Genomic DNA, 24,450 nt, shown 5'->3' on the forward strand with positions numbered 1-24,450 from the left:
GCAAATCTAACCAGTAGGCCATTTGCAGCGCTTTAACCGCAGTGAACTGTTGAGGTGAGCGTATCAGATAAACGACAACCACAGAATTTGCATGAGTGGTAAAGATAAACCTACTGAGGTTTATGTGATTCAAAAAGGAAGTGCTTGGTTATTTTGTTTGACTTTTTGTAAACTCCACAAGTTCACGAATAAACACACATTAAAACACAGAAGCAATATGGCTAGCAGTGGATTTTAGTCAGGGATGCTGCCATATTGAATGTTACATGGATAAAATCCTTCAGCCAATAAACCATTTATAATGTCTCTTGAGCAAAATATTCCCATGGTCTAAAATTTCAAAAATATGGGATGCTGATGTGTCAACAAGATAATGTTATCTAGCAGGCTTATCTTAAATAAGAGACTTGCTAACAGTCTTAAAAGCATTAGTAAGAATGCGGCAAACCACTAATCAATCGGTTTTATTTTGCATCATATGCTATAGTTTTTTAGCAAAAGTGAGTTTATGCATTTATGGACATTATAGCTGTATCATTTCCAGCTTGTTATATAAAAAAAAAACTCATATGTGATGCGTAACACAAGAATGAACCTCACTGGTTCTTGCAGAAGCTCAAACGTGCTGCGTAACACGAGAATGAACCTCACTGGTTCTTGCAGAAGCTCAAACGTGCTGCGTAACACGAGAATGAACCTCATTGGTTCTCGCAAAAGCTCAAACGTGCTGCGTAACACGAGAATGAACCTCATTGGTTCTCGCAAAAGCTGCGTAACACGAGAATGAACCTTACTGGTTCTCGCAAAAGCTCAAACGTGCTGCGTAACACGAGAATGAACCTCATTGGTTCTTGCAAAAGCTCAAACGTGCTGCGTAACACAAGAATGATCCTCACTGGTTCTCGCAAAAGCTCAAACGTGCTGCGTAACACAAGAATGAACCTCATTGGTTCTTGCTGAAGCTCAAACGTGATGTGTAACACGAGAATGAACCTCATTGGTTCTTGCAGAAGGTCATACGTGCTGCGTAACACGAGAATGAACCTCATTGGTTCTTGCAAAAGCTCAAACGTGCTGCGTAACACGAGAATGAACCTCATTGGTTCTCGCAAAAGCTCAAACGTGCTGCGTAACATGAGAATGAACCTCATTGGTTCTTGCTGAAGCTCAAACGTGCTGCGTAACACGAGAATGAACCTCATTGGTTCTCGCAAAAGCTCAAACGTGCTGCGTAACACAAGAATGAACCTCACTGGTTCTTGCAGAAGCTCAAACGTGCTGCGTAACACGAGAATGAACCTCATTGGTTCTCGCAAAAGCTCAAACGTGCTGCGTAACACGAGAATGAACCTCATTGGTTCTCGCAAAAGCTGCGTAACACGAGAATGAACCTTACTGGTTCTCGCAAAAGCTCAAACGTGCTGCGTAACACGAGAATGAACCTCATTGGTTCTTGCAAAAGCTCAAACGTGCTGCGTAACACAAGAATGATCCTCACTGGTTCTCGCAAAAGCTCAAACGTGCTGCGTAACACAAGAATGAACCTCATTGGTTCTTGCTGAAGCTCAAACGTGATGTGTAACACGAGAATGAACCTCATTGGTTCTTGCAGAAGGTCATACGTGCTGCGTAACACGAGAATGAACCTCATTGGTTCTTGCAAAAGCTCAAACGTGCTGCGTAACACGAGAATGAACCTCATTGGTTCTTGCAGAAGCTCAAACGTGCTGCGTAACACGAGAATGAACCTTACTGGTTCTCGCAAAAGCTCAAACGTGCTGCGTAACACGAGAATGAACCTCATTGGTTCTTGCAGAAGCTCAAACGTGCTGCGTAACACGAGAATGAACCTCATTGGTTCTCGCAAAAGCTCAAACGTGCTGCGTAACACGAGAATGAACCTCATTGGTTCTCGCAAAAGCTCAAACGTGCTGCGTAACACGAGAATGAACCTCATTGGTTCTCGCAAAAGCTCAAACGTGCTGCGTAACATGAGAATGAACCTCATTGGTTCTTGCAGAAGCTCAAACGTGCTGCGTAACACGAGAATGAACCTCATTGGTTCTTGCTGAAGCTCAAACGTGCTGCGTAACACGAGAATGAACCTCATTGGTTCTCGCAAAAGCTCAAACGTGCTGCGTAACATGAGAATGAACCTCATTGGTTCTTGCTGAAGCTCAAACGTGCTGCGTAACACGAGAATGAACCTCATTGGTTCTTGCTGAAGCTCAAACGTGCTGCGTAACACGAGAATGAACCTCATTGGTTCTCGCAAAAGCTCAAACGTGCTGCGTAACATGAGAATGAACCTCATTGGTTCTTGCAGAAGCTCAAACGTGATGCGTAACACAAGAATGAACCTCACTGGTTCTTGCTGAAGCTCAAACGTGATGCGTAACATGAGAATGAACCTCATTGGTTCTTGCAAAAGCTCAAACGTGCTGCCTAACACGAGAATGAACCTCATTGGTTCTCGCAGAAGCTCAAACGTGATGCGTAACACAAGAATGAACCTCACTGGTTCTTGCTGAAGCTCAAACGTGATGCGTAACACAAGAATGAACCTCATTGGTTCTCGCAAAAGCTCAAACGTGCTGCGTAACACAAGAATGAACCTCACTGGTTCTTGCTGAAGCTCAAACGTGATGCGTAACACAAGAATGAACCTCACTGGTTCTTGCAAAAGCTCAAACGTGCTGCCTAACACGAGAATGAACCTCATTGGTTCTCGCAGAAGCTCAAACGTGATGCGTAACACAAGAATGAACCTCACTGGTTCTTGCTGAAGCTCAAACGTGATGCGTTACATGAGAATGAACCTCATTGGTTCTTGCAAAAGCTCAAACGTGCTGCCTAACATGAGAATGAACCTCGTTGGTTCTTGCAGAAGCTCAAACGTGATGCGTAACACAAGAATGAACCTCACTGGTTCTTGCTGAAGCTCAAACGTGATGCGTAACACAAGAATGAACCTCACTGGTTCTTGCAAAAGCTAAAATGTGCTGCCTAACACGAGAATGAACCTCATTGGTTCTCGCAGAAGCTCAAACGTGCTGCGTAACACGAGAATGAACCTCATTGGTTCTCGCAGAAGCTCAAACGTGCTGCGTGCGTAACACCTTTTTTGACAGAAAGCTCTCAGATGTTTGTGTTCTGAAGATGAACAAAGGTCTTACCTGTTTGGAAAGACATGAGGGTGAGTAATTAAAGACAGAATTTTAATTTTTGGTCTGAACTATCCCTTTTAGGTGTGGTATATCACTAAAAAAAGTTAAATGAAGAGTGTCACAACGCAAAGAGACCATAACAAAATCCTGCTACATTACTATTTAACCCCCCCCCCAATTAAAGAGAAACATCAACATCCGAACTCTGACACTTGATTATACACTTCAAACAAAAGAAGAGAAGAGCGAAGACAAACTAATAAGGCTCAAACAATGATCTCTAGAGCCACATGACCGCTGTAAAACATGGTCTAAAAACTCTATTCACTTCATCAAGGACAGCCAAACAAAAGACAAATATTTTCTAAATAAAAAGTTACTAGCACTTGATCTCACAAAAGTCGCCACCACAAGGTGTTCTGAACAAGTTGCAATCTGGCTAAAACGAAACTGAAAATCACTATTTCAGATTTTTTTTAAAGTTATGTAATAATTTACACAGAAATAAGATATCCATATAATGCGAATTTATTCTTAAATGTGATGCGGTTATATAATAAGAGGATAATTTCACAGGCACACCCTGCCTAACAACATAATGCATAGCCATATTTCTGCAACACATGGCCTTTTATGATCCCATAAATCAATAGAACTTTCTAAAACATAAGCTCTCAGGAGGGGCCAAAATGTGTTGGTGAAGCTTTGAGAAATTGGAGTAATCACCCTTTAATGTATACAAGCACAGCTGGACTTATGTCACAAAAATGTCTGGGCTGCTCTTTAAAAGGATATTAATGGAACCAAAGACTCAATTTTACTGGCCTTAAAAAACGTATCATTTTGGAGCCGCCTGTCATCTCTCAAAAGTATGTGGTTCCTCACACTAGTTTCCTTATGATTCCCAGTTAAAGCTGCCGTCTGGCTGGAATGTAATGTTAATGAATGGCTACTTGTAGACTGGTAGTGTCGCCTCCCGTTTCTTCTGTGCTCTTTATGAGTGACGGAGGGAAATGCTGAAAACTAGGGACGCTCCATGTCTCAACGCTACTACAGGAAAACAGGAAATGCTGCAGGGACAGAGCCAATAACAATTAAAGAAGTCTTTCCCTTCTATAAAGGAGGACAGTAACGGACAAATAAACAAGCCAGAACCAACGCTTAATTCTTCGAGACAACAATGTGAAAGCATTATCAGCCTCGGCTTGTTAAAACTAAGATAGTGAAGCAGGCCATCGTGAAACTTCACTATAGTGAAGTTATATTGTTTGTAGTATAGGATATTTTGTGTAAACATATCTTAAAACAAGATTAAAGGGGGGGTGAAACACTCAGTTTCAGTCAGTGTCATGTCAATCTTGAGTACCTATAGAGTAGCATTGCATCCTGCATATCTCCGAAAAGTCTTTATTTTTTTAATAATTATATAAGAAAGATGCGCTGTTCCGAGTCTTTCCGAAAAAAGCCGAGCGGGTGGGGGCGTGTCGTGTGAGCGGAGCTAAATAATGACGTGTGCAGCAGCGCGCTGTGTGTTGAGTCGAGCGTCATCCCTAACAGCGGTAAAAAAACTTTATTCAAAAAAAAAATATGGCTTTTAATCAGATACAGCCATACATCTATGATCCGGAATCAGACCCAGAGGTTGCAGTTGAACAGGAGCAGCAGCAAAAACGACTAGAGCAGGACGTCTGTATGTGGTAAGTTACAAGTTATACACTAACTATATAATATGCTTAGCGGCTTGTGTTATTTACATATTTATACTTGAATTATATCGTCGTATTTTTGTCTTTGAAGGTGTACATGTGGGAAGTGCAGTTGTGCACGTGTGTTTGTGTGTTTACGCGTGGTTTGTGTAGACAATTGTAACGTTAGTAAGCGGACTGGTTTTGCACCGCAGGCTAGTGTTTACATAGATAGACACGGAATAGTAGCGCATTTGAATGAAGAAGCGCGCTTATTTAGTTCAACATATTTCCCCACTCTTTGTGTATTGTTGTTTGGAGTGCTTTTACAATACACAAACATAAAGTTACACATATAGTGGCCAGCTAAACAAATGTACACGCACTACACATCGCATGCTCCATTGATCAATTAACTATACGTGATCATGTTTGGGCTACTTGATGAGCATAGGCAAAGACACAGACATTTGAAGCACTCTTACTCACAGCCTGCGGTTCTAACGTTAGGACCTTTATCGTTGGGACTGCTCCATCCTTCAGCATTAGGCGATTGGAAAAGCCGGCGTCAAGCTGGGCCTTGTTTATGAAACAGTCGGCACCGAAATGCAGCGAACAGATATAAACATTCGCCCAACTCAGTTGCTGATCCGGAAAAGCAAATTACATCCACTGTTGCCTTAACGCGGGGTTTTTGGCGAATCTGTGCAGGACTGTCTTGGTCTGGCAACCAAAAACCCACTTTTTTGGTGACATTGTTATGTGCTATGTGTAATTGTCACCTGTCCAGCATCCTACAAACCAGCGTTTTGATGGGCATAGCCTGTTGCTTTCGCTCTCTCCCTCGCTCTCTCCCTCGCTCTCTCTCACGCGCTTCCGGTAGAATTGTCCGTAAGGCCCATACAAGGAAATTCCGCCCCCACTAACGTCAATGGGGGCGCATGATCTCAAAAAACTTGCCGAAACTTATGACTAACCGGAAGTAGTATTTTTGACAAAGAAATACTCCCATCAAACGTCCACCTTAACTTTTGAAACTTTGTCTATGTTTAGTATGGGATTCCAAGTCTTTAACAGTGTAAAAAGATCAGTATGCATGAAACAGCATTTCACCCCCCCTTTAATTTACCCTAGTACACTGTAAACTCGAATACGTTGGTAAAAAAAATGTTTGAAGTTAAGATATTTAATTTGTTAGAGAAATGTTGCAGTTTTGTTATTTTGTAATTGCTCAAAAATGCTCTTTTAGTAGTGTAAACTTGACTAGCATCAGCTAGCTAACTTAATAGATTTGATAACTGGTTACACAATGCTTTAGTAGCATTAACAAATCATAGCACTAACTGAATGAGGACAGATATATAATACATTTAACATACTGTTCTCAAACTATAAGCTCATGCCAACATAAAACAATATCACAGAAACTCTTCTAAACTAGCATTAAAAAACTAGTACTAAATCTCCCACTTAACGTTAATCTTGCACACACACAAAAAAAAACTAAAAAACTAATATGCTGAGAAATAGAAATTTCCAGTCCAGTTTCAGGAAAATATAAGTTTGTCAAAATTAAAATAAGCAAGTTGATAAAACTCAAAACAATGAAACAATCTGGATTACTTAAAATGTCAGTTTTCAGAACAAGAAGTTAAAACTAAAAGTTAATTGTTTAATTTGAGTTGGCTCTACACAAACCGATTCATTATTTTGAGCGTTAGGGTTTACAAAAATAGGGTGTCAAAATTGTACCTTTAGGGGTACAACAGCTTGTCGCTGGGGCAGTACCCTTAAAAGAACCAACGTTGTACCATTTTTACCACAAAAAGGTTCATAGTAGTACCTTAAGGTACGCATTTGTACTCAAAGGTACTAATATCCACCTTTTAGGAGTAAAACAGGTACAAATATGTCCTTTTAAGGGTACTGCCCCAGCGACAAGCTAAAGGTACAATTTTGTCACCCTATTTTTCTGTGTGTACAGTGCAGCAAAATAAAAAGATATTATGTCAAGATTGAATAAGCTGTTTGCATAAAACAAGAAGAAAAAATGAGTGGCAAATAGTTTCTGATTTTTACTTCTCAAATAAATGATCATGTTTAAAATGTTACTTTTACTGGAAAACAAGATCATGAATATGATTTTGTGGATTTAAACTTAACTACCAACAGCATACAAGAAGTTTAATTTGAGTGAATTCAGATTCAACACAGAATGTTGTGTTCTTCAACTTGGAACACGAATTATATTTTAATAAATATGATCAAATAAAATATATAAACTAAACGCATTTCTACAGGTAGGATTTCAAACATCCTCGCATTTATCATTATACATTTTCACACTTCAAGGCTTCCTAGACTAAATTAACACTCTTGAGCTAAAACCGTTTAAAAGCCATCCCATTCAATTCTGAATGAAGCCTGGTAACCGGATGATTGATAGGCATTGCCATCAAACCTTTAGATAAACAATGAGTCAATGATGAACAAAGAGGCAAATCATGTTGTGTTCAATCTCTGCATTATAATAGAATGATTAGGATGTGGATGCTTACGGTCGAGCATCTTGGAGCTAGTGTCTAGAAATCGAACGTTTGTTACCAATGAGATGGCCTGTATTCCACATCTACTCACTAAATGCTCCCTTTCTGTTCCTTTGCATCAGTGGGCTTGCGTTTCTATGGCCTACTTTGTGAGGAAATTGATCTGTTAAATGTGTCAAGGATAAGAAAAGGAAAAACGTGTATGTGTGCAACATGGCTGACAGGAAAGAACCTTTCGAGGTTTGCGGTGTATATTTAGACACATGGTTACCAAAGCCATATTTTTTGACCACCCAATTTCTGTTCGTTGTATGCTATGGCTGAGGCTAACCAGATGAAAAATTATGAAAAGAAAGAGAGGAATAAAGAATTATGCGTGTGCCATCTATCCCTGCAGATCTCAGTGGCATTGCTGAAGAATGGCACCTGTTCTATAAATACCACCACAGGGGGAGCAGCGGACCAACTCAGGTCAGTCAACCACCTTGAAGAATTTCATCAAGGATAAGAGAGAATACATGTATAAATACATGCATCAGAGACCCTTCACTTGGTAATCTGACTGTAAGAACCCAAACAGCAGGTTTGGGATGAGAATACTCGTGCATTGTGAGGGCAAGGTGTCACTTCTTTCTCTTTTAGCTCTCCTCCGAGACCACCTGGTCCCGTTTGGCTCGGTGTGGCAGCATGTGTGGTTCAGAGAACAGCGCTCTCTACAGGCCGGTTAAGATAGGGTCTGCTTATATAAGAGTAACAGCAGGGACTCACAGCCAATTAAAATCCAGCCTCATTAAAGAGTACATCACCTACCGTTGGGGACACTTCAGGATTCCACTTGCCTGTTAAGCAGAATCCTGACAGTGGCCTTAAAGGAATGATACAGTCCCTGACAAAAGTCTTGTCGCTTGTGTACAAATTGACCTAAAGTGCCGCTGAAATATATTTCTAATCAAGATTTTTTTTTACAAGAAATGGCTCATTTTAATCCCACCAGCTTTTGTGATAATGTTTCAGTGAAAAACTAAACTTTCAAAAAGTATTCTAATATTCACAGCTTGGTAAAGCCCATTGAGTCAATTTCGCAAAGACATAAGTGTTGTCACCTTGTCATATGAGCTTCACCTGTGACTAATAATGGATCAAATAGGTCTCAAGTGTGTATAAAAAGAACCCCAGTACGCTAGACCTTCACATCAACTTCAACTAGACCTCTGCAAACATGCCTAAGATTCACCCTGAGACTAAAGTTTTGATTATCAAGAGGCTGAAGACCAGATCCACTGCTGATGTGGCAGACACCTTCAATGTGTCTCAGCGTCAAGTACAGAGGATTAAAAAAAGATTTGAAGAGACTGGAGACGTTTTTGACAAGCCCAGGTCAGGCAGATCCCGCAAGACAACTGCTCGAGGGGACCGTTTGTTGGCTCGAAAATCCAAGGCCAGCCCATTTTCCACTGCAGCAGAGCTCCACGAGACCTGGTCACCTGAAGACCCTGTGTCAACCAGAACAGTTTGTCGGATTCTGTCTCGAAATGGTCTCCATGGTCGAATCAGTGCCCAGAAGCCAGCACTAAACAAAAGACAATTAAAAAACCGTATGGCATTTGTCAAGGCCCACAGCCTGCTTAAAGGATGGACGCTGGAAAAGTGGCAGAAGGTGGATTTTTCAGATGAATCTTCTGTTGAATTACACCACAGTCGCCGCAAATATTGCAGGAGACCTACTGGAGTCAGAATGGATCCGAGATTCACCCAGAAAACAGTGAAGTTTGGTGGGTGAAAAATCATGGTCTGGGGTTACATCCAGTATGGGGGTGTGCGAGAGATCTGCAGGGTGGAAGGCAACATCAATAGTCTAAAATACCAACAAATCTTAGCTACCTCTTATTCCCAACCATAAAAGAGGCCAAATTCTGCAGCAGGACGGTGCTCCATCGCATACTTCCATCTCCACATCAAAGTTCCTCAAGGCGAAGAAGATTAAGATGCTCCAGGATTGGCCAGCCCAGTCACCAGACATGAACATCATTGAGCATATGTGGGGTAGGATGAAAGAGGACGCATGGAAGATGAAACCAAAGAATATTGATGAACTCTGGGAGGCATGCAAGACTGCTTTCTTAGCTATTCCTGATGACTTCATCAATAAATTGTATGAATCCTTGCCAAGCCGCATGGATGCAGTCCTTCAAGCTCATGGAAGTCATACAAGATATTAAATTTGGATCTCACAGCACCACAACTTAATTTGATGACATATTTTTGTATTTGCAGTAAATTTGTTCAATTTCTGTATAGGCGACAAAACTTTTGTCTTGCCAAAATTTGACCATTCTGTCTTGATTAAATGATAAATATTTTTTCTGTGAACATTATTTATTTCAGTGCATTAAACATCATTTGGGAGGGTTTTAGCTTTTCATATGAGCTATTTCTAACACCAATTAATTAATTAAAAGTCAGGTTAATATCAGGTATTTCTAGAAAATAGATAAGCGACAAGACTTTTGTCAGGGACTGTAGGTATAGGTGAACCCTTTAAGACGTTCACATAAAAATGCCAGGCAATGAATTGGTAATTCCTGACACCAATCAAACCTTCAACAGCAGACCACGACCAAAAACCCAGCGTTCACCATCACCATCAAAAAACCTGCCAGTCAGATTCCAGCACACGTTCAATATTTATAAACAGCCAAATTGTGTTCATCATGTTACTGTTTTCCAAATATCTGCGTTTTGAAAGGGCTCCGTTTTAACAAGTGGATGACAAGGTAGTCAAAATTAATAATTTAATTGTAAGTGCTTTGTAGATTACGATTTAATTCCTGAATTTGAATTGAGGTAGTAAACAGGAAACAGAATTAAAATTCTAACTTGAAATTTAAAATGTCAATTCAATGAAATGTATTACTATCCTAGAAATCTAGACGCACCCTAGCGGCAGCTAATCTAATCTGCCGCGAGTGTCGTCTAGCAACTCTCAATACCCTTCTGAGCTGTAAACGCCAAACTCTGGTCGGGCCAATCACATCGTGTATAGAGTGGGTGGGCGGGGCTTAACATAATGACGGCCGAGTTGCGCTTGCGTGCTTCTTGTAAACACAGAAGCTGGCGAACGGTGGTCTTTCGAATCAGCTTTGACCGCGACTCTGGAAGACTTGGAGTTAAGCTTTTCTCTGAGAAAAGAACAAAGAACGGCACTGAAGTCATTCTTAAAAAGGGAAGATGTGTTCGGAGTTTAGCCGACCGGATACAGCGAAAGTTTAATCTATCAACTAGCTCTGCTTCACCTTCGTTGCTCTGGTTGGTAAGTAGTGCTATCCTATCACGTGCAGAGGGAGTTTGAAAGACAACCGTTTATCCGCCCCTCGGATTGAGCTGTCAATGGTGAGTTTCCAGACCAAACATCGTTATGTGGGTCTGGCTTGTCAGGCTAGTAAATCGTTAGTTCACCCAAAAATAAGTGGACAACACTAAATACAGGTGAAAACGGGGTCTAAAACGCTTTGAGCCTGTGCATTTTCGACCACTTCCAATTTTGAGTTTCGCCTCCCTCCGGCATACAAGTGTGTATGCGACGAATGACACCAGAGAAACGTCAGTAGAAGGCTATAACAGCTATAATCGATAATAGTCTATTCTGACTATTCAATAATAGTCTATTCCGCCACATTGTGATGCATTGAATAAGCAATTCATTTCAACACCCCTACTCTCCGCCTACGGACTTAATGAACAAATACTATAAAAAGCGAGCTAGCCAGCAGGATTTAAACTTTGTTGACTGGAGACTCAAGTTTGATTTGAAGATTAAAAATGTACCAAGCACAATGTTCTCTCACCATTCCTGATTTCTAACACACACACACACACACACACACACACACACACACACACACACACACACACACACACACACACACAAAAACCGTTCGACTGGTCTTGCAGCTGTCAGAACAGAAACGAAAACTGCTTCTATCAGTATGTTGTTCTGCCGTCTGCTGGCGTGTTCATATGAAAATTGCGCAAACTTATTTCATCCATTAGATCGAAAGATTTGGAAAAAACACATACATTTACACACCCATATACATACAAATCAGGACAGAAGTGGTTGAAAGTGGACAAAAGAGATTAAAACACAAGGTGTAAACAGGAATGTGTCTCCCTCATCTACTTGTGATCCGATCGACCAAAACACATCTTAATACCAGCTGCAAACAGGGCCCTAGTTCTGGTAGAGATTAGGTGGAAAGTCATCTCAGTGACTGGCAGGAACATCCACAGAGATCCACTGCTCTCTAAGCAGAGAAAGCGGGTGTTTCTGTGATAAACTCAGTCTATCAGCTCTCCTAACATGGACAGGAGCGACAGGAAACAACCCGCCAGCTCTAGACTGGGCTGTCATAGTGTCTTGTCACAGAGGCACAGTCATGACTGCACTGCCTTATTTGATCAAGACGGATGTCGCAGCACGTTTATATATCCATTATGCTCTGCGACGGTGGGTCGCAATCAAACAAAAGCTCTGCGCAGACACCTGATGCACACGCCAGCCAAGAGTTTCGTCACCTGTTAGGTGGAAGTCCAAAGTGCAAATCCCCTTTGTTTGCACTGGACATGGAAACCACCGTGAAGCCTTGTTTGGGAGGGAGCAGAGAAAGAGAAGCTGACTGACTGGAGAACAGTTTAAGTGTTGCTCTGTAAAGGATTGCTTATGAAAAAATAAGGCAGATGTGTACTGGGGCACTACAACTGAAAGTGAAAGTGTGTGTAGGAGCCAAGGCCCTTACTGAAACAAAATGTGGCCATCAAAACCAAAGTTTAATCTTCAGTAGGGCAGCCAGGAACAGAGCACTCCAAAACAACTGTTTCCAATGCTAACAGACTGTCAACAATAAAAAAAATAAATAAATTACACACCACATCACCAGCAGGCCATTTTAGTGCATTTAAGCTTAATAAAATTGTCTGGTTTTGTTGTTCACAACAACACTGGCCCACCCACCATTAACATAAAAGTCTGAGTGTAAAGACACAGTCAAACTAGAGATTGTGCTTCATTGCATGTAAACGCAAGAGACCGGAAATGGCAACTAGTGCAAAGAAACTGAGTATGAAAGAGTAATTTTAAATGCTGACCTGTGAATTTGTATTACGAGAAGACGCGTGACCGACAGAAAACCTTAAAAGCTTGGCTACTTTAAGTTTACAACTTCATTAAACAAGGCAATTAAAAGAAAGATTACAGAAGGTTTGTAGAAGGTACAAACAAGAACTGTAAAAAGGTACTAAAAAAAGAAAAGAGACCAAATCTAAAGGTGTGTTTGCACTTACTTTTCCAGACAAAAAACAAACAAACAAAAAAAACTAAAGATGTAGGGATATGTTCACAATATGTCGGCTTTTATTACACATATTTCGAGATTCGAATCATCAGGCATTCAAAACAATGTTGTGTGCGGCTAAATGCACTTGCTGTGTGTGCGTAGCTACATATGATGGTATTTTGACTAGCTGAGAACTCATGAAGAGCTTATAAAATGTGTACAGGAGTCAAAACAGTGGCAGGAATCCCTCCGACACACACACACAAACCAATATCTGCTGTCCCGTTCATGATGATCTGGTGCTGATATCTAAATCAGAGAATATCGTTTTATTTTATTTTTTACAGCAGATTCAGGTGACCACACATCTCTAGCGAGTCCCTTTAAAAGTTCAGGTAAAAGTCAGTGCACAGACTCTTTCTTTGTTTAATTTACACACTAAATATAGGTTGAAGTAGCCTGACAAGCCAGACCCACATCAAGATGTTTGGTCTGGAAACTCACCATTGCCAGCTCAATCCGAGGGGCGGATAAACGGTTGTCTTTCAAACTCCCTCTGCACACGATAGGATAGCGCTACAACCAACCAGAGCAACGAAGGTGAAGCAGAGCTCGTTGACAGATTAAACATTCACCGTATCCGGTCAGCAAAACTCCGAACACATCTTCCCTTTTTAAGAATGACTTCAGTGCCGTTCTTTGTTCTTTTCTCAGAGAAAAGCTTAACTCCAAGTCTTCCAGAGTCGCGGTCAAAGCTGATTCGAAAGACCGCCGTTCGCCAGTTTCTGTGTTGCCTAGAAGCACGCAAACGCAACACAGCCGTCGTCATTACGGCCCCGCTCACCGACGCTATACACGATGTGATTGGCCCGGCAAGAGTTAGGCAAATACAGCTCAGAAGGGTATTGAGAGTTGCTAGACGACACTCGCGGGCAGAATAAATTTGCTGCCGCTAGGGTGTGTCTAGATTTCTAGGCTAAGGTCGAAGCTCTTCATTTAGAAATCTCAAAGTGCACCAGATTACAAAAAAATTATTATGGGGGGTGGTGGGGGCATGCCCTCCACAGGCTTACAAAATATTGTGGGAAACACCGTATATGATAGTGTTCTCCAAAAAAAAAATCTAATTTTCTTATTATTAAAATACCTAAAATATGTGCTTGTAAAATGCGTTTTCATTGGCTGCGATCAGAATTTTACCACCTCCACCTTGTTTTGAGACAGGAAAAACCCTGATAAATAATACTAAAATAAAACTGCTTGCTCAAAGCCTAGAGTTGGGGATCATGTTTACAACTGCTGCAGTGGTCATTCAACTCATCTTTATAAAACCTTCAAGGCTGAAGCCAGAATAGTGCTAGTACGTCAACAGGGACGCTTATACAACAGCTCACCTGCAACTATTGACTAGCAATAAAAATATGCAGCACAGTGCAAGAAAAATCATCCCAGCATCAGTTCCACAACTCTGCCCATTCCAACAGAGGATACTTCATTTTGGGGGACAAAATCTAGCTTTAATCTGTTTTGACCAAGTACAGAGAGCGACAAGGCCCAGTGGGTCTGGCCCTTCCATAGCCTGATAAGGGCTTCATGGCAGACCAGGGGCAGCACAAACCGCACAGACGAGGGAAAGGGTGGAGCAGCCAGCTCAGTGAAGCGAGCAGCAAAATGAATAGCACTGGCAGGAAGTCATGGCCCTGTCAAACTAAGCCAGCGAGAAGCTGGATAAAATGAACTCCTTACCATTTTTAACACCAGAGTAGGGGTCAAACGGGTAAAGAAGTGGATTAGGATGAGTTAAAATATAACGACTATGACCATTAAGGCTTGTGAATGGAACTTGAATTGCCGTTTGGTCAGAAAGGATTGTACCTAGTCTCCTAATGAGTCATGGATGTGTTTTCGGTGTAATAAACCAATCAGAGTCTCATCTCACATTCGCTTTAAAAGCCAGTTGCACTCGCACTATGACGGAGTCGCTATTTGCGAGCAGAAAGACTGAATGCTTCTTCAGAGAGGAATCCTTTTATTTTTAATATTTGGCATGTTTGTTTGCAGATGTGCGTCCCTGTGTGTGTAATAAGCAGGCCTGCAGTACCCTCTCAGAAACTGAAGCTTTCGCGCCTCGATCTCCCCCTGGTGACCGGTCCCAGTATAGTTGCCCCTCCATGTTTTCTAAAGGACGCGAGACAAACTAAACAATAAAATAACACCTCAAATATTTGTCATTGAAGGCAGTTATCATCACGATGATTTCATTTCAAGTGTTCGTTTTTAAAATAAGTTTAGTTTTAGTTAGTTATCCGATGCTATAAAAAGGGGGGGATTGGGGGGGAAAGAGACGACGTCATGATTGACAGCTGAGATCAACGTCTTCTCTGAGTGAAGTTGTCACTGAGACACTAACACTTTTTTCGGGATTTTTGGGAGCAGATAGGAGCTTTAGCTTTAATTTCTACATTTCCATAACTGTTTATTTCACACCAACATAATTAATTGTTCTGCATCGGTGAGAGTGTGGGCGGGCTTTTAATATCGCAGCCGTTTGCTTCCTGCTCTACTTGATATCGCTTTCTGCTCTACTTCCTGCGCTCTACTGCGCAACTCCGGTCCCGAAATCGCTACTGCGCAGACTCGTCCCAAGTCCCAAGATGTCAGCGCCGTGCAGGCCGTCTGAAAGCTTCAACTCGGGTAAGCGGAAACGGATGATGTCGAGTTGTCCATATTCTTTTTACGGTCTATGGTAATAAGCAGTGTGTATTGTGCACATATTACTAACACACCCTTTAAATAACACACAAAATATTGTGATATTGACTTTTGACAAGGTGTCTTTTTTTGACTCAGTATTTCAGTTCCTCAAAATAACAATCCCCAACAATACACCTGAACACACCGGGTTTTCAGACCATGGGTGAACAGATGGGTGCCAGACGAGTACATTTGCTATTTATACAACATGGTGGTGGACGTAAAAATGAAAATGGCGTCAGGCTGAAAATAGCAAAAAATACTTGTGTATGATAGGGTCCCATTGTTCAAATAGGATGGCAATATCTACAACAAATGAACAGTCGATCAAACCCATTGCAACATGCATGCCAATTTATGCAAAAGTCGTATGAGTGAAAGCATTTCTGTGGTTCATAAAACACACTGTTCCCATTAAGAGTATAATTATATCATCAGGGAGAACATCTTAATTAGGAGCATGCATGAGATTTCAACTTGGTGAAGATCTCATACTTGGATCCCGTACGATGACAGCAAGGTACAGCATATTTTGTGAATGCTTCTTGATTACGTGATTCGGAATCTCTGGGAATTTCTTAAAAGAGCAATCATGCTTAGACTTTGTGTTCGGCTACTCGCTCGCATGCAAACGAGGGAGAGTGAATGCACATATAGATGTTTTCTTCTTAAAAGAAAACATGAATTTCTTCTCAAAGACTTTTGAGCAGATCAGAAGATCCAAACAACACATAAACGTAAAAGATGAATGGATTTTGGATGCAGCATTTTAACACTTCCAAATACAGTTCCATCTGCGGGAACAGGGCTGAGCTCCTGTACTTAGGTTTGGCTAAAACAAAGCACTATTTTTGATTCAGAAGTCATTCAGAAAATATGAGGTTTCCAATTAAAATTCTCTGTGCATTGGAAATGAATTCATATCTTATGAATGACACAACAGATTTCAGTTCAAAACGTGACAGCTTCACAATAACTCTCTGAGCTCTCAACAGACAAAAATCTGCACAACAATGCATGGGACAAAACTGCAGCGCTAAACACAAACATCAGATATTCAACAGATTAGGGCTGGGCGATATGGCCAAAATTTCATATCCCGATATAGCTCATTTGATATCCCGATAACGATATACATAACGATATAGCAACCTTTCTATTAATTCAGTTTATGAATAGTCTATACAAAATTGCAATGTGGAAATGCAGTTTGAAATGATATACAAAACAAATAAAGGTAGTAGCCTATGGACTACATTTTTATTTTATTTAGAACCTTTTTTTAAAGCAAGACTGTTAGTAAAGTTAACACCTGCCTAGGGATGTTTACCGATGACCGTTTGACCGATGGCTGACCGTATCAACGTTAACCGATCAAAGTTGTATGTTAAAATAAATAAAAAAAGTGATCTCTAAATTAGGCTATTATAGACAGTGGACTAAACGCTACTACAGTTGGCCGTCTCATTCCAAAATCTTTTTGTGTGATTGAACATATCCCTCGCACTCAATTTTTCATAACTCGCCTGTTTGTACTTAATAAACCAATAAAACATTTGGCGCGAGGTCACAGCGTTTGGGTTTGCGCGCTCACAAGGTTTGCAGACAGTAAACACTCGAGGTTAGAGCCAGGGCAGACGACAGGATGAAGCGTGCATTTCGCTTAAGATGGGCTTACATTTGGAAATATATTACACATAAGGTGTTGATCGTCTTTCTTTATTATTGTTAGCAGTAACGTTACCTCAAACTAAAGCGGCGTCTCTTCGGAGCTGTCATTTTCTTAAATGAGCCGCGGCAATGATTCAAATGAGCTTCTAAGGCTGGACAAACGCCTTTATTTACAACGCGATCACCTTGTACCCAAACCATTTCGAAACTAAGGAGCCATTTGTCCTCTGATTACAAACAAGCTCCTCTGCGGCGCGTTTGCGGGACTCGTGTTTCGCGCTGTGGGGGATTTTAAAAAAGTGACGTGAGTGGAAGGGAGGCGGCAGCGCGTGTGTGTGTGAGTGAGAGAGCGAGAGAGAGACAGAGGGAGCGCGTTTATGTATTGCATGGGCATGCCGTGGCGTGAGGTGCATCTTGACGTAAAATTCTGCCATAAACGCCTTATCGTGGCGTAAGCGATAGAGCCTTATATAAAACGATAGACATTTTCTATCGTCCAGACGATATATTTCGTCATATCGCCCAGCCCTACAACAGATATTGTTTTAAAATAATAATGCATTACTTTCTTATAATTTTGTAGCACAACGGCACTAAAATAATGATTTTAACAGTCACCTCAGTAGAAAAACAATCAATAAAATGTTAAGTCCTGATAATTTTAACGAAAACATCCAGTACGCTTTTGCATTTTGCGACACGTTAAAACGGGACACCCGTTTTAGATGTTTCAGTTTGAAAGTGCAAGGAAAAAATCAGACAAATTCTACATTTCACAGAATTCAACAGTGAATCTGATGTTGAGCCACACAGAGATAATCAAGGCATGAGCGTTACATATTCTTTATATTTGTGACTATAAGACATGAATATAAGGCTGCCAAAACAGCCCTACCCTAAAAAAGAGAAAGATTATTTTCTGGAATTAAATGACAAAATTTGAAAGATTTCGTCAGATGATACTTTAGTTTAAACAGTAGATTGCAGCAATTGCAACTTCAAGGTCATGGGTTCGACTACCATGAAAATGAATTAAGAAAAACATATAACATGAAAAATGTAGCAGTCTGCCAGTTTTTTTTTTTTAAAAGAAGTCTCATGCTCACCAAGGCTGCATTTATATTTTAAAAAATACAGTAAAAACAGTATACTGTGAAATAGTTTCACAATTTAAAACAACTGTTTTCTATGTAAAGTTATTTTAAAATGCAATTTATTCCTGTGATCAAAGCAAAATTTTCAGTCTCATTACTCCAGTCTTCAGTGTCATGTTTCCTAAGAAATCTGATTTGCTGCATGAAACATTTCTTATTATAACCAATGTTGAAATCAGTTGTGCATTACACTGAAGACTGGAGTAATGAGTAATTACTGGAGTAATGATATATATGTGTGTGTGTGTGTGACCCTGGACCACAAAACCCGTCATAAGTCGCACAGATATAATTGTGGCAACAGCCTAGCCTGGAAATCTAGACGCACCCTAGCGGCAGCAAGTCTAATCTGTCGCGAGCAACTCTCATTACAGTTCTGAGCTGTAAATGCCAAACTCTGGTCGGGCCAATCACATCGTGTATAGAGTCGGTGGGCGGGGCTTAACATAATGACAACAGAGTTGTGCTTGTGTGCTTCTAGTAAACACAGAAACTGGCAAACGGCGGTCTTTCGAATCAGCTTTGGCAGCGACTCTGGAAGACTTGGAGGTAAGCTTTTCTCTGAGAAAAGAACAAAGAACGGCACTGAAGTCATTCTTAAGAAGGGAAGATGTGTTCTGAGTTTTGCCGACCGGATACGACGAATGTTTAATCATCAACTAGCTCTGCTTCACCTTCGTTGCTCTGGTTGGTTGTAGCGCTATCCTATCGCGTGCAGAGGGAGTTTGAAAGACAACCGTTTATCCGCCCCTCGGATTGAGCTGTCAATGGTGAGTTTCCAGACCAAACATCTTGATGTGGGTCTGGCTTGTCAAGCTAGCAATAGCCAACAATGTGTCAAAATGATAAATTTCATTTTATGCTAACAATCATTTGGATATTAATTAAAGATCATGTTCCATGAAGATATTTTGCAAATATTCTACAATGTATAAAAAATGTATTATTTGTAGTAATATGTATTGCTAAGGACTTCATTTGGGCAATTTTAAAGGCGATTTTGTCAATATTTCGATTTTTTTTTTGCACCCTCAGATTCCAGATTTTCAGATCAAATATTGTCCTACCATAACAACCCGTACATCAATGGGAAGCTTATTTATTCAGCTTTCAGATTATGTATAAATCACATATATGCACCAAAATAATAACAAATTGTTATTAGGCAGCAATATTTACCAGCATTTTTTTTCTCCAAAACATGAATGATGCCAGAGACAGGCAAAAGTATCACAAATAATGTTGAGTATCTGAAATACCGTCCAGTCCCACTAACAACCACAATTTGTCGAAGCTTACCTAGACTAAGCTGTTTAAGAGGGCTGGTTAACACAAAGCACTTATGGTATCATAGCATAGCAATGGAAGCAAATATGCGTTCGCAAAGCCTATTAAGGTCATGGCTAATCCAGACTAGCCAAGACTTATCCAGAGTTAGGCTGACAGTTTTAACTTATTTAGGATGGGCCATTAATAGGATGATTGAGCACCAACAAGCTGCTTTTTTATACCTCCTTTGGTGGCATGGGGATAGCGGGAATGAGACAGGGAGAGAACTTTTACTTATTAATTCGCTTGTATTTTCACAAAGGTCACGGAGCCACATAGAACTGCTCCTGTTCTCGCTTAACTGGTTCTCGAGACTAGACGAGCGAGTGGTGATGCCTCTAAATGAAGGGTACTACAATCTTGCATAGTGGCTCACCAATGTATCAAACAGACTCAAAATAACAAAGACAAAAACTTCAAGTCAACTGACCCTTCTCTAAGCTCCACCCTCTTGGATACTGTTCCTAACAAGCGTCACAGAACATCCCAGAAATTTCTTGGAAGATTCTGATAACATTTGTAGTAAAACACACTCATGAATGACAGTAGTATTTAAAAATGCAGAATGTGTTAACAAATGCTTATCAGTCAACCAAAGTCTCATTCGAAAACGATTACAACAGATGATGAGTAATTAGAACTTTCTTTTTCTTTTGAGATCTCAAAAATGGCACATTTTAAGTTATCGTGATTGTTTCATTGTTCTGAGTTTTATGAACTTGTTTATTTTAATTCAGACAAACTTAAATTTGGCTGAAACTGGGCTGGGATTGCTATTTTCCAGCATGCTTTGCCAAGACACTCAAAAGGGATAGTAAATGCCCAAAGAAATGGGTAACGTATCTTTTTTTTTTTTTTTTTTTGTCCAAGATGTACATTAACATTAAGTGGGTGATTTAGTCTTATTTTTTTTAATGCTTTGTTATGCTAGTTTAGAAGAGTTTGTTATGTTGTTTTATGGTGAAATGAGCTTAGTTTGAGAACAGATATATATGTTAAATGTTTTATATCACTGTCCTCATTCAGCAAGTGCTATATGTCAATGCTACCAAAGCACTGTGTAACCAATTAGCAAGATGCATTAATGAAATTAGCTAAAGCTAGTCAAGTTTTCACGACTAAAAGATGAGATTACATGATACTTTTAAATGAAATATATGAATTAGCTTACTTATATATTTTAAGATCAGCGCAAATAAAATGTAAGATTGCAAAATAAAGATCTGCAAGTTCTGATTAAACTTAAACTTTACATTTCAACGGATTGCCTACATTTTTTTGAGTTTTGCCAAATGATTTCGAGTTTACACTGTAGTTTAACTGAACATAATGGTTCTTGAATGTTTCTACAGGTCCTGTAGGTATCAAACATGTTCATCATCGTTGCAAAGCCTGCAGACCTGTAACATAAAATGGTTGATAATATGGCAGATGATAAATGTGACCCTGGACCACAAAACCAGTCATAAGTCGCACGGGTATATTTGTGGCAATAGCCCACAATATATTGTATGGGTCAAATTTATCGATTTTTCTTTTATGCCAAAAATCATTAGGATTGTAAGTTAAGATATTTAGTAAATTTCATACCGTAAATATATAAAAATGTATTATTCCTAATAATATGCATTACTAAGGACTTCATTTGACAACTTTAAAGGCGATTTTCTAAAAAAAAATTCACCCTCAGATTCCTGATTATCAAACTGTTGTATCTCGGCCAAATATTGTCCCATCCTAACAAACCAATCATCAATGGAAAAATGATTTATTCAAATGTAGGCCTATGAATCTCAATTTTAAAAAAATTTACCCTTATGTACGGTTTTGTGCTCCAGGGTCACAATAAGTCTGAAAAAAAAAATCTGACTTGCTTAACGAAGAGTAAATTGTGACATATTTTGCTGAAATCTCAAGTTCATTCCAACGATCTGTAAAGGTGGGCGGAGTTAAGCGAAGGGACAACTGGACTTCCTTTTAGCACATTATGTCACCAAAACTCATACTTCTGTCCATCTCTCCCTATCTGTCTTTATCATCAGCTCACTGTTTCATAGTATTTTATGATCCACTTTAATACGAGCAGCTCATTTGGTGGTTTCAAGCGGAAAAACAGTCCTGACTAATAGGAAATGAATGACGGTTGTCCGTGTCAGATATCACTGCTTACCAATTCCCTGAGTCATAGACAGAACTTCACAGCTTGATAAAGCATCCAATTCTCCTTCCTTGGGAGTAACCAGAGTCCAGTGTGCAGAGCACTCACGCCCTCATAAGGCAATAACCGTCCACCATTTTGAGATAATTCAACCCAAGAATTAATGTTAAAAGTGCAAAAGCGACCCAAATTTGACATGGTAATGCTCCCAAGGTGAGTAAACTGACGGATGGCACTCAAGGCTGATACCTACAAACTTCATTGTTTTTCCCCCTTCTCATTAATTTGGAGATTATCAAGGGAAAACATCCTTTGCAGCTACATAAAAGTGTATATACAAAACCTTTAGGGGTTTGTTAATGGGCAGTACCTTTAAAAGGACATTTTGCACCTTCTTTTTTTACCACAAAAAGGTGCATAGTAGTACCTTAATGTACATTATTATTAAGTCAAAATTGAATCTAGTGTTATTATTGCCGGTGCCCTGCCATGAACCCTGCCTTCACAGTAAACAGAACCAAAAAGTGACTTCAAAACCATGATATGAACCTAACCGTGGCATCATTACACTACTAATATGTGTACTCCAGGGTACTAATATGCACCTTTTAGGAGTAAAATGAGTACAAAGGTGTCCTTTTAAGGGTACTGCCCCAGTGACAAGCCCTAAAGGTACAATTTTGACAACCTTTTTCTCTGTGTGTACTTCAAACACACTAAAGCAGTCTAATTTCCCTCACATTTGAATAATGTAATCTGACAGGAGTAATAACCACAAAACAGTCTCATACAATTTGCACCTGCATCCTTCAAAGTAAACTCATTGTTGATTGCACACATTGCAACATGCAATATCACACAACACACCACTTTGGTTGACTCATAACACAAAAATGACAGCTAGGAAAAAAATCAACTAGGATCCTATGACATACACACAACAGAGAGCATGCTGAGATTTGCGTGCTGTTGCATGCCAGGCCCTGTCCAGCACTCGGCCCACATATGCTAAAGCGCTAACGCCTTAGCACTATTTGCTAACGTTGCAAACTTGAATAATACAAATAAAAACATTAGCCGTGAACACCTCGAAAGGTTAGAAACCCGCCACCGCGATAACACTGAGGTGGCTTGTTTGGCACCACAAGTCACAGCTGAAAACCACAGCGAAACCTGTCGTTGACACTGTGTCTATGTGTATGTGTGTGTGTGTATGTATGTGTGTGAGTGAGTTTAACGGCGGAGGCAACGGCGGTACTCGTACCGAGCAGGAGCAGCTTCAACTCCCGTCTCGCGTCGCGTTTGTCTCGACGCAGTTGCTTATCGATTTCGGCGTTGATTCGTTTCGACTCCTTGGCCTCTTCGCTCAGGCAGCAGGCCATCATCGACTCTAAAGTCATCCCCACTGCTTTACTGTACACAGCCCGGCCTCGTCGGGGCTTCAGAAACGAGGAAAAAAAACACAAAAATATCACCTCGCACGGGTGACTGTTGGAAAAAGGGCGCGTAAAAATAAAAATCCCCCCTATTCTCCTCCTCTGAGGAAAAATGTTAAGAAAAAAAGGGAAAAATTAAAGGGAGATGAGGAGATGTTCTGAAGGGGGGTTGAGAGTGGGGGAGGGGGCCGGGGGGCCTCGCGCGCTGCGTTCAGTCCTCTCGCGGCGAGCGCGAGCCTCTACCCCGCGTGCGGACCGCGGCAAAATCACGGAGCGAGGTAAGAGAGGAAGAAAACACCGGGAGGATGAGGAAGGGAGGGTAGCGTCGACGTGGAGGAGGTCCGGGAGCCTTATCTCGCAAATGATTGAAAAATCCAGGACAAACTATCCTCGCGTACGTGCGACACTCCCACAACGGCTCCGCGGCGGCTCACCACCAACACGGGTCCCGGTGAAAACGGGACAGATCGCACAGTCGCGACATCCACTTTTCCTATTCCCCCCCTCTCCAGCCTTATCCACCCCTTCAAATGGAAGGGGAAAAAATCCTCCTATGGAAAGGAGGAATTGCTGTCCGATCGGGTGAATGAAGCGTCACTGCTTCACAACGAGCAATTGAGTAATGTCTAAAAACATTCCGTTTTGTGTCGTTTTATATCATGGAAGCTCTCAGTCACAACACTTCTTGTAGAAAATGTAAAATCCTGGAAGGGAGGAAAAGCCAGTTGCCTTTAAAAATGGATTATGCCACTTTTTTTTCTTTTCTTTTTTTTTGTGTGCAGATGACAGCAGCGTCTCCTCCTACACCAGCGGAGCTGCGTGCGCGCACACTAGAGTGATTCCACACGGCCGCGGATGATTGACAGGGAGAGCAGGCTCGAGCGGGAGCGGAGAGGCGGGAACTGTGCGTGCGCGCTCGCGCTCTGGAGGCGGATAACAGGAACTGTCAAGTTTGGTCGACGGCACAAAGTCAGTCAGGCATTCTGAAGTGGCGTGCTCACTGCCGGGGTGTGTCGCGTATTCTGAGGAAATAGGGCGCATCTCAATCAGCTCCCCAGAATCCCATGAATGTGTCCGACTCCCTGATCAGTGTCCTGACTGCACTAGGGAGCTGATTGAGACGCACCCATAGTGTGCACTACTCTCGCAGAGCGCTATTACTTTCACAGAAAGTCTCGCATTGTAGGACAGATTTTTACACACACACACACACACAC

General features: G+C 40.9%; 1 protein-coding gene across 1 annotated transcript in view; it reads right to left on the reverse strand.

Moving 5' to 3' along the window:
* Positions 1 to 24,022, reverse strand: part of gna11b (guanine nucleotide binding protein (G protein), alpha 11b (Gq class)) — a 67,728-nt gene extending 43,706 nt beyond the window's left edge. Inside the window, exon 1 of the mRNA XM_067452793.1 lies at positions 23,062 to 24,022. Within this exon, the coding sequence (XP_067308894.1) occupies positions 23,062 to 23,197 (136 nt within the window). The 5' untranslated portion in view covers positions 23,198 to 24,022. The remainder of the gene's footprint in view (positions 1 to 23,061) is intronic.
* Between the last annotated feature and the right edge of the window lie 428 nt (positions 24,023 to 24,450).

This window comes from Pseudorasbora parva, chromosome 9 (assembly GCF_024679245.1).
Source record: "Pseudorasbora parva isolate DD20220531a chromosome 9, ASM2467924v1, whole genome shotgun sequence".
Classification (NCBI taxonomy): domain Eukaryota; kingdom Metazoa; phylum Chordata; class Actinopteri; order Cypriniformes; family Gobionidae; genus Pseudorasbora; species Pseudorasbora parva.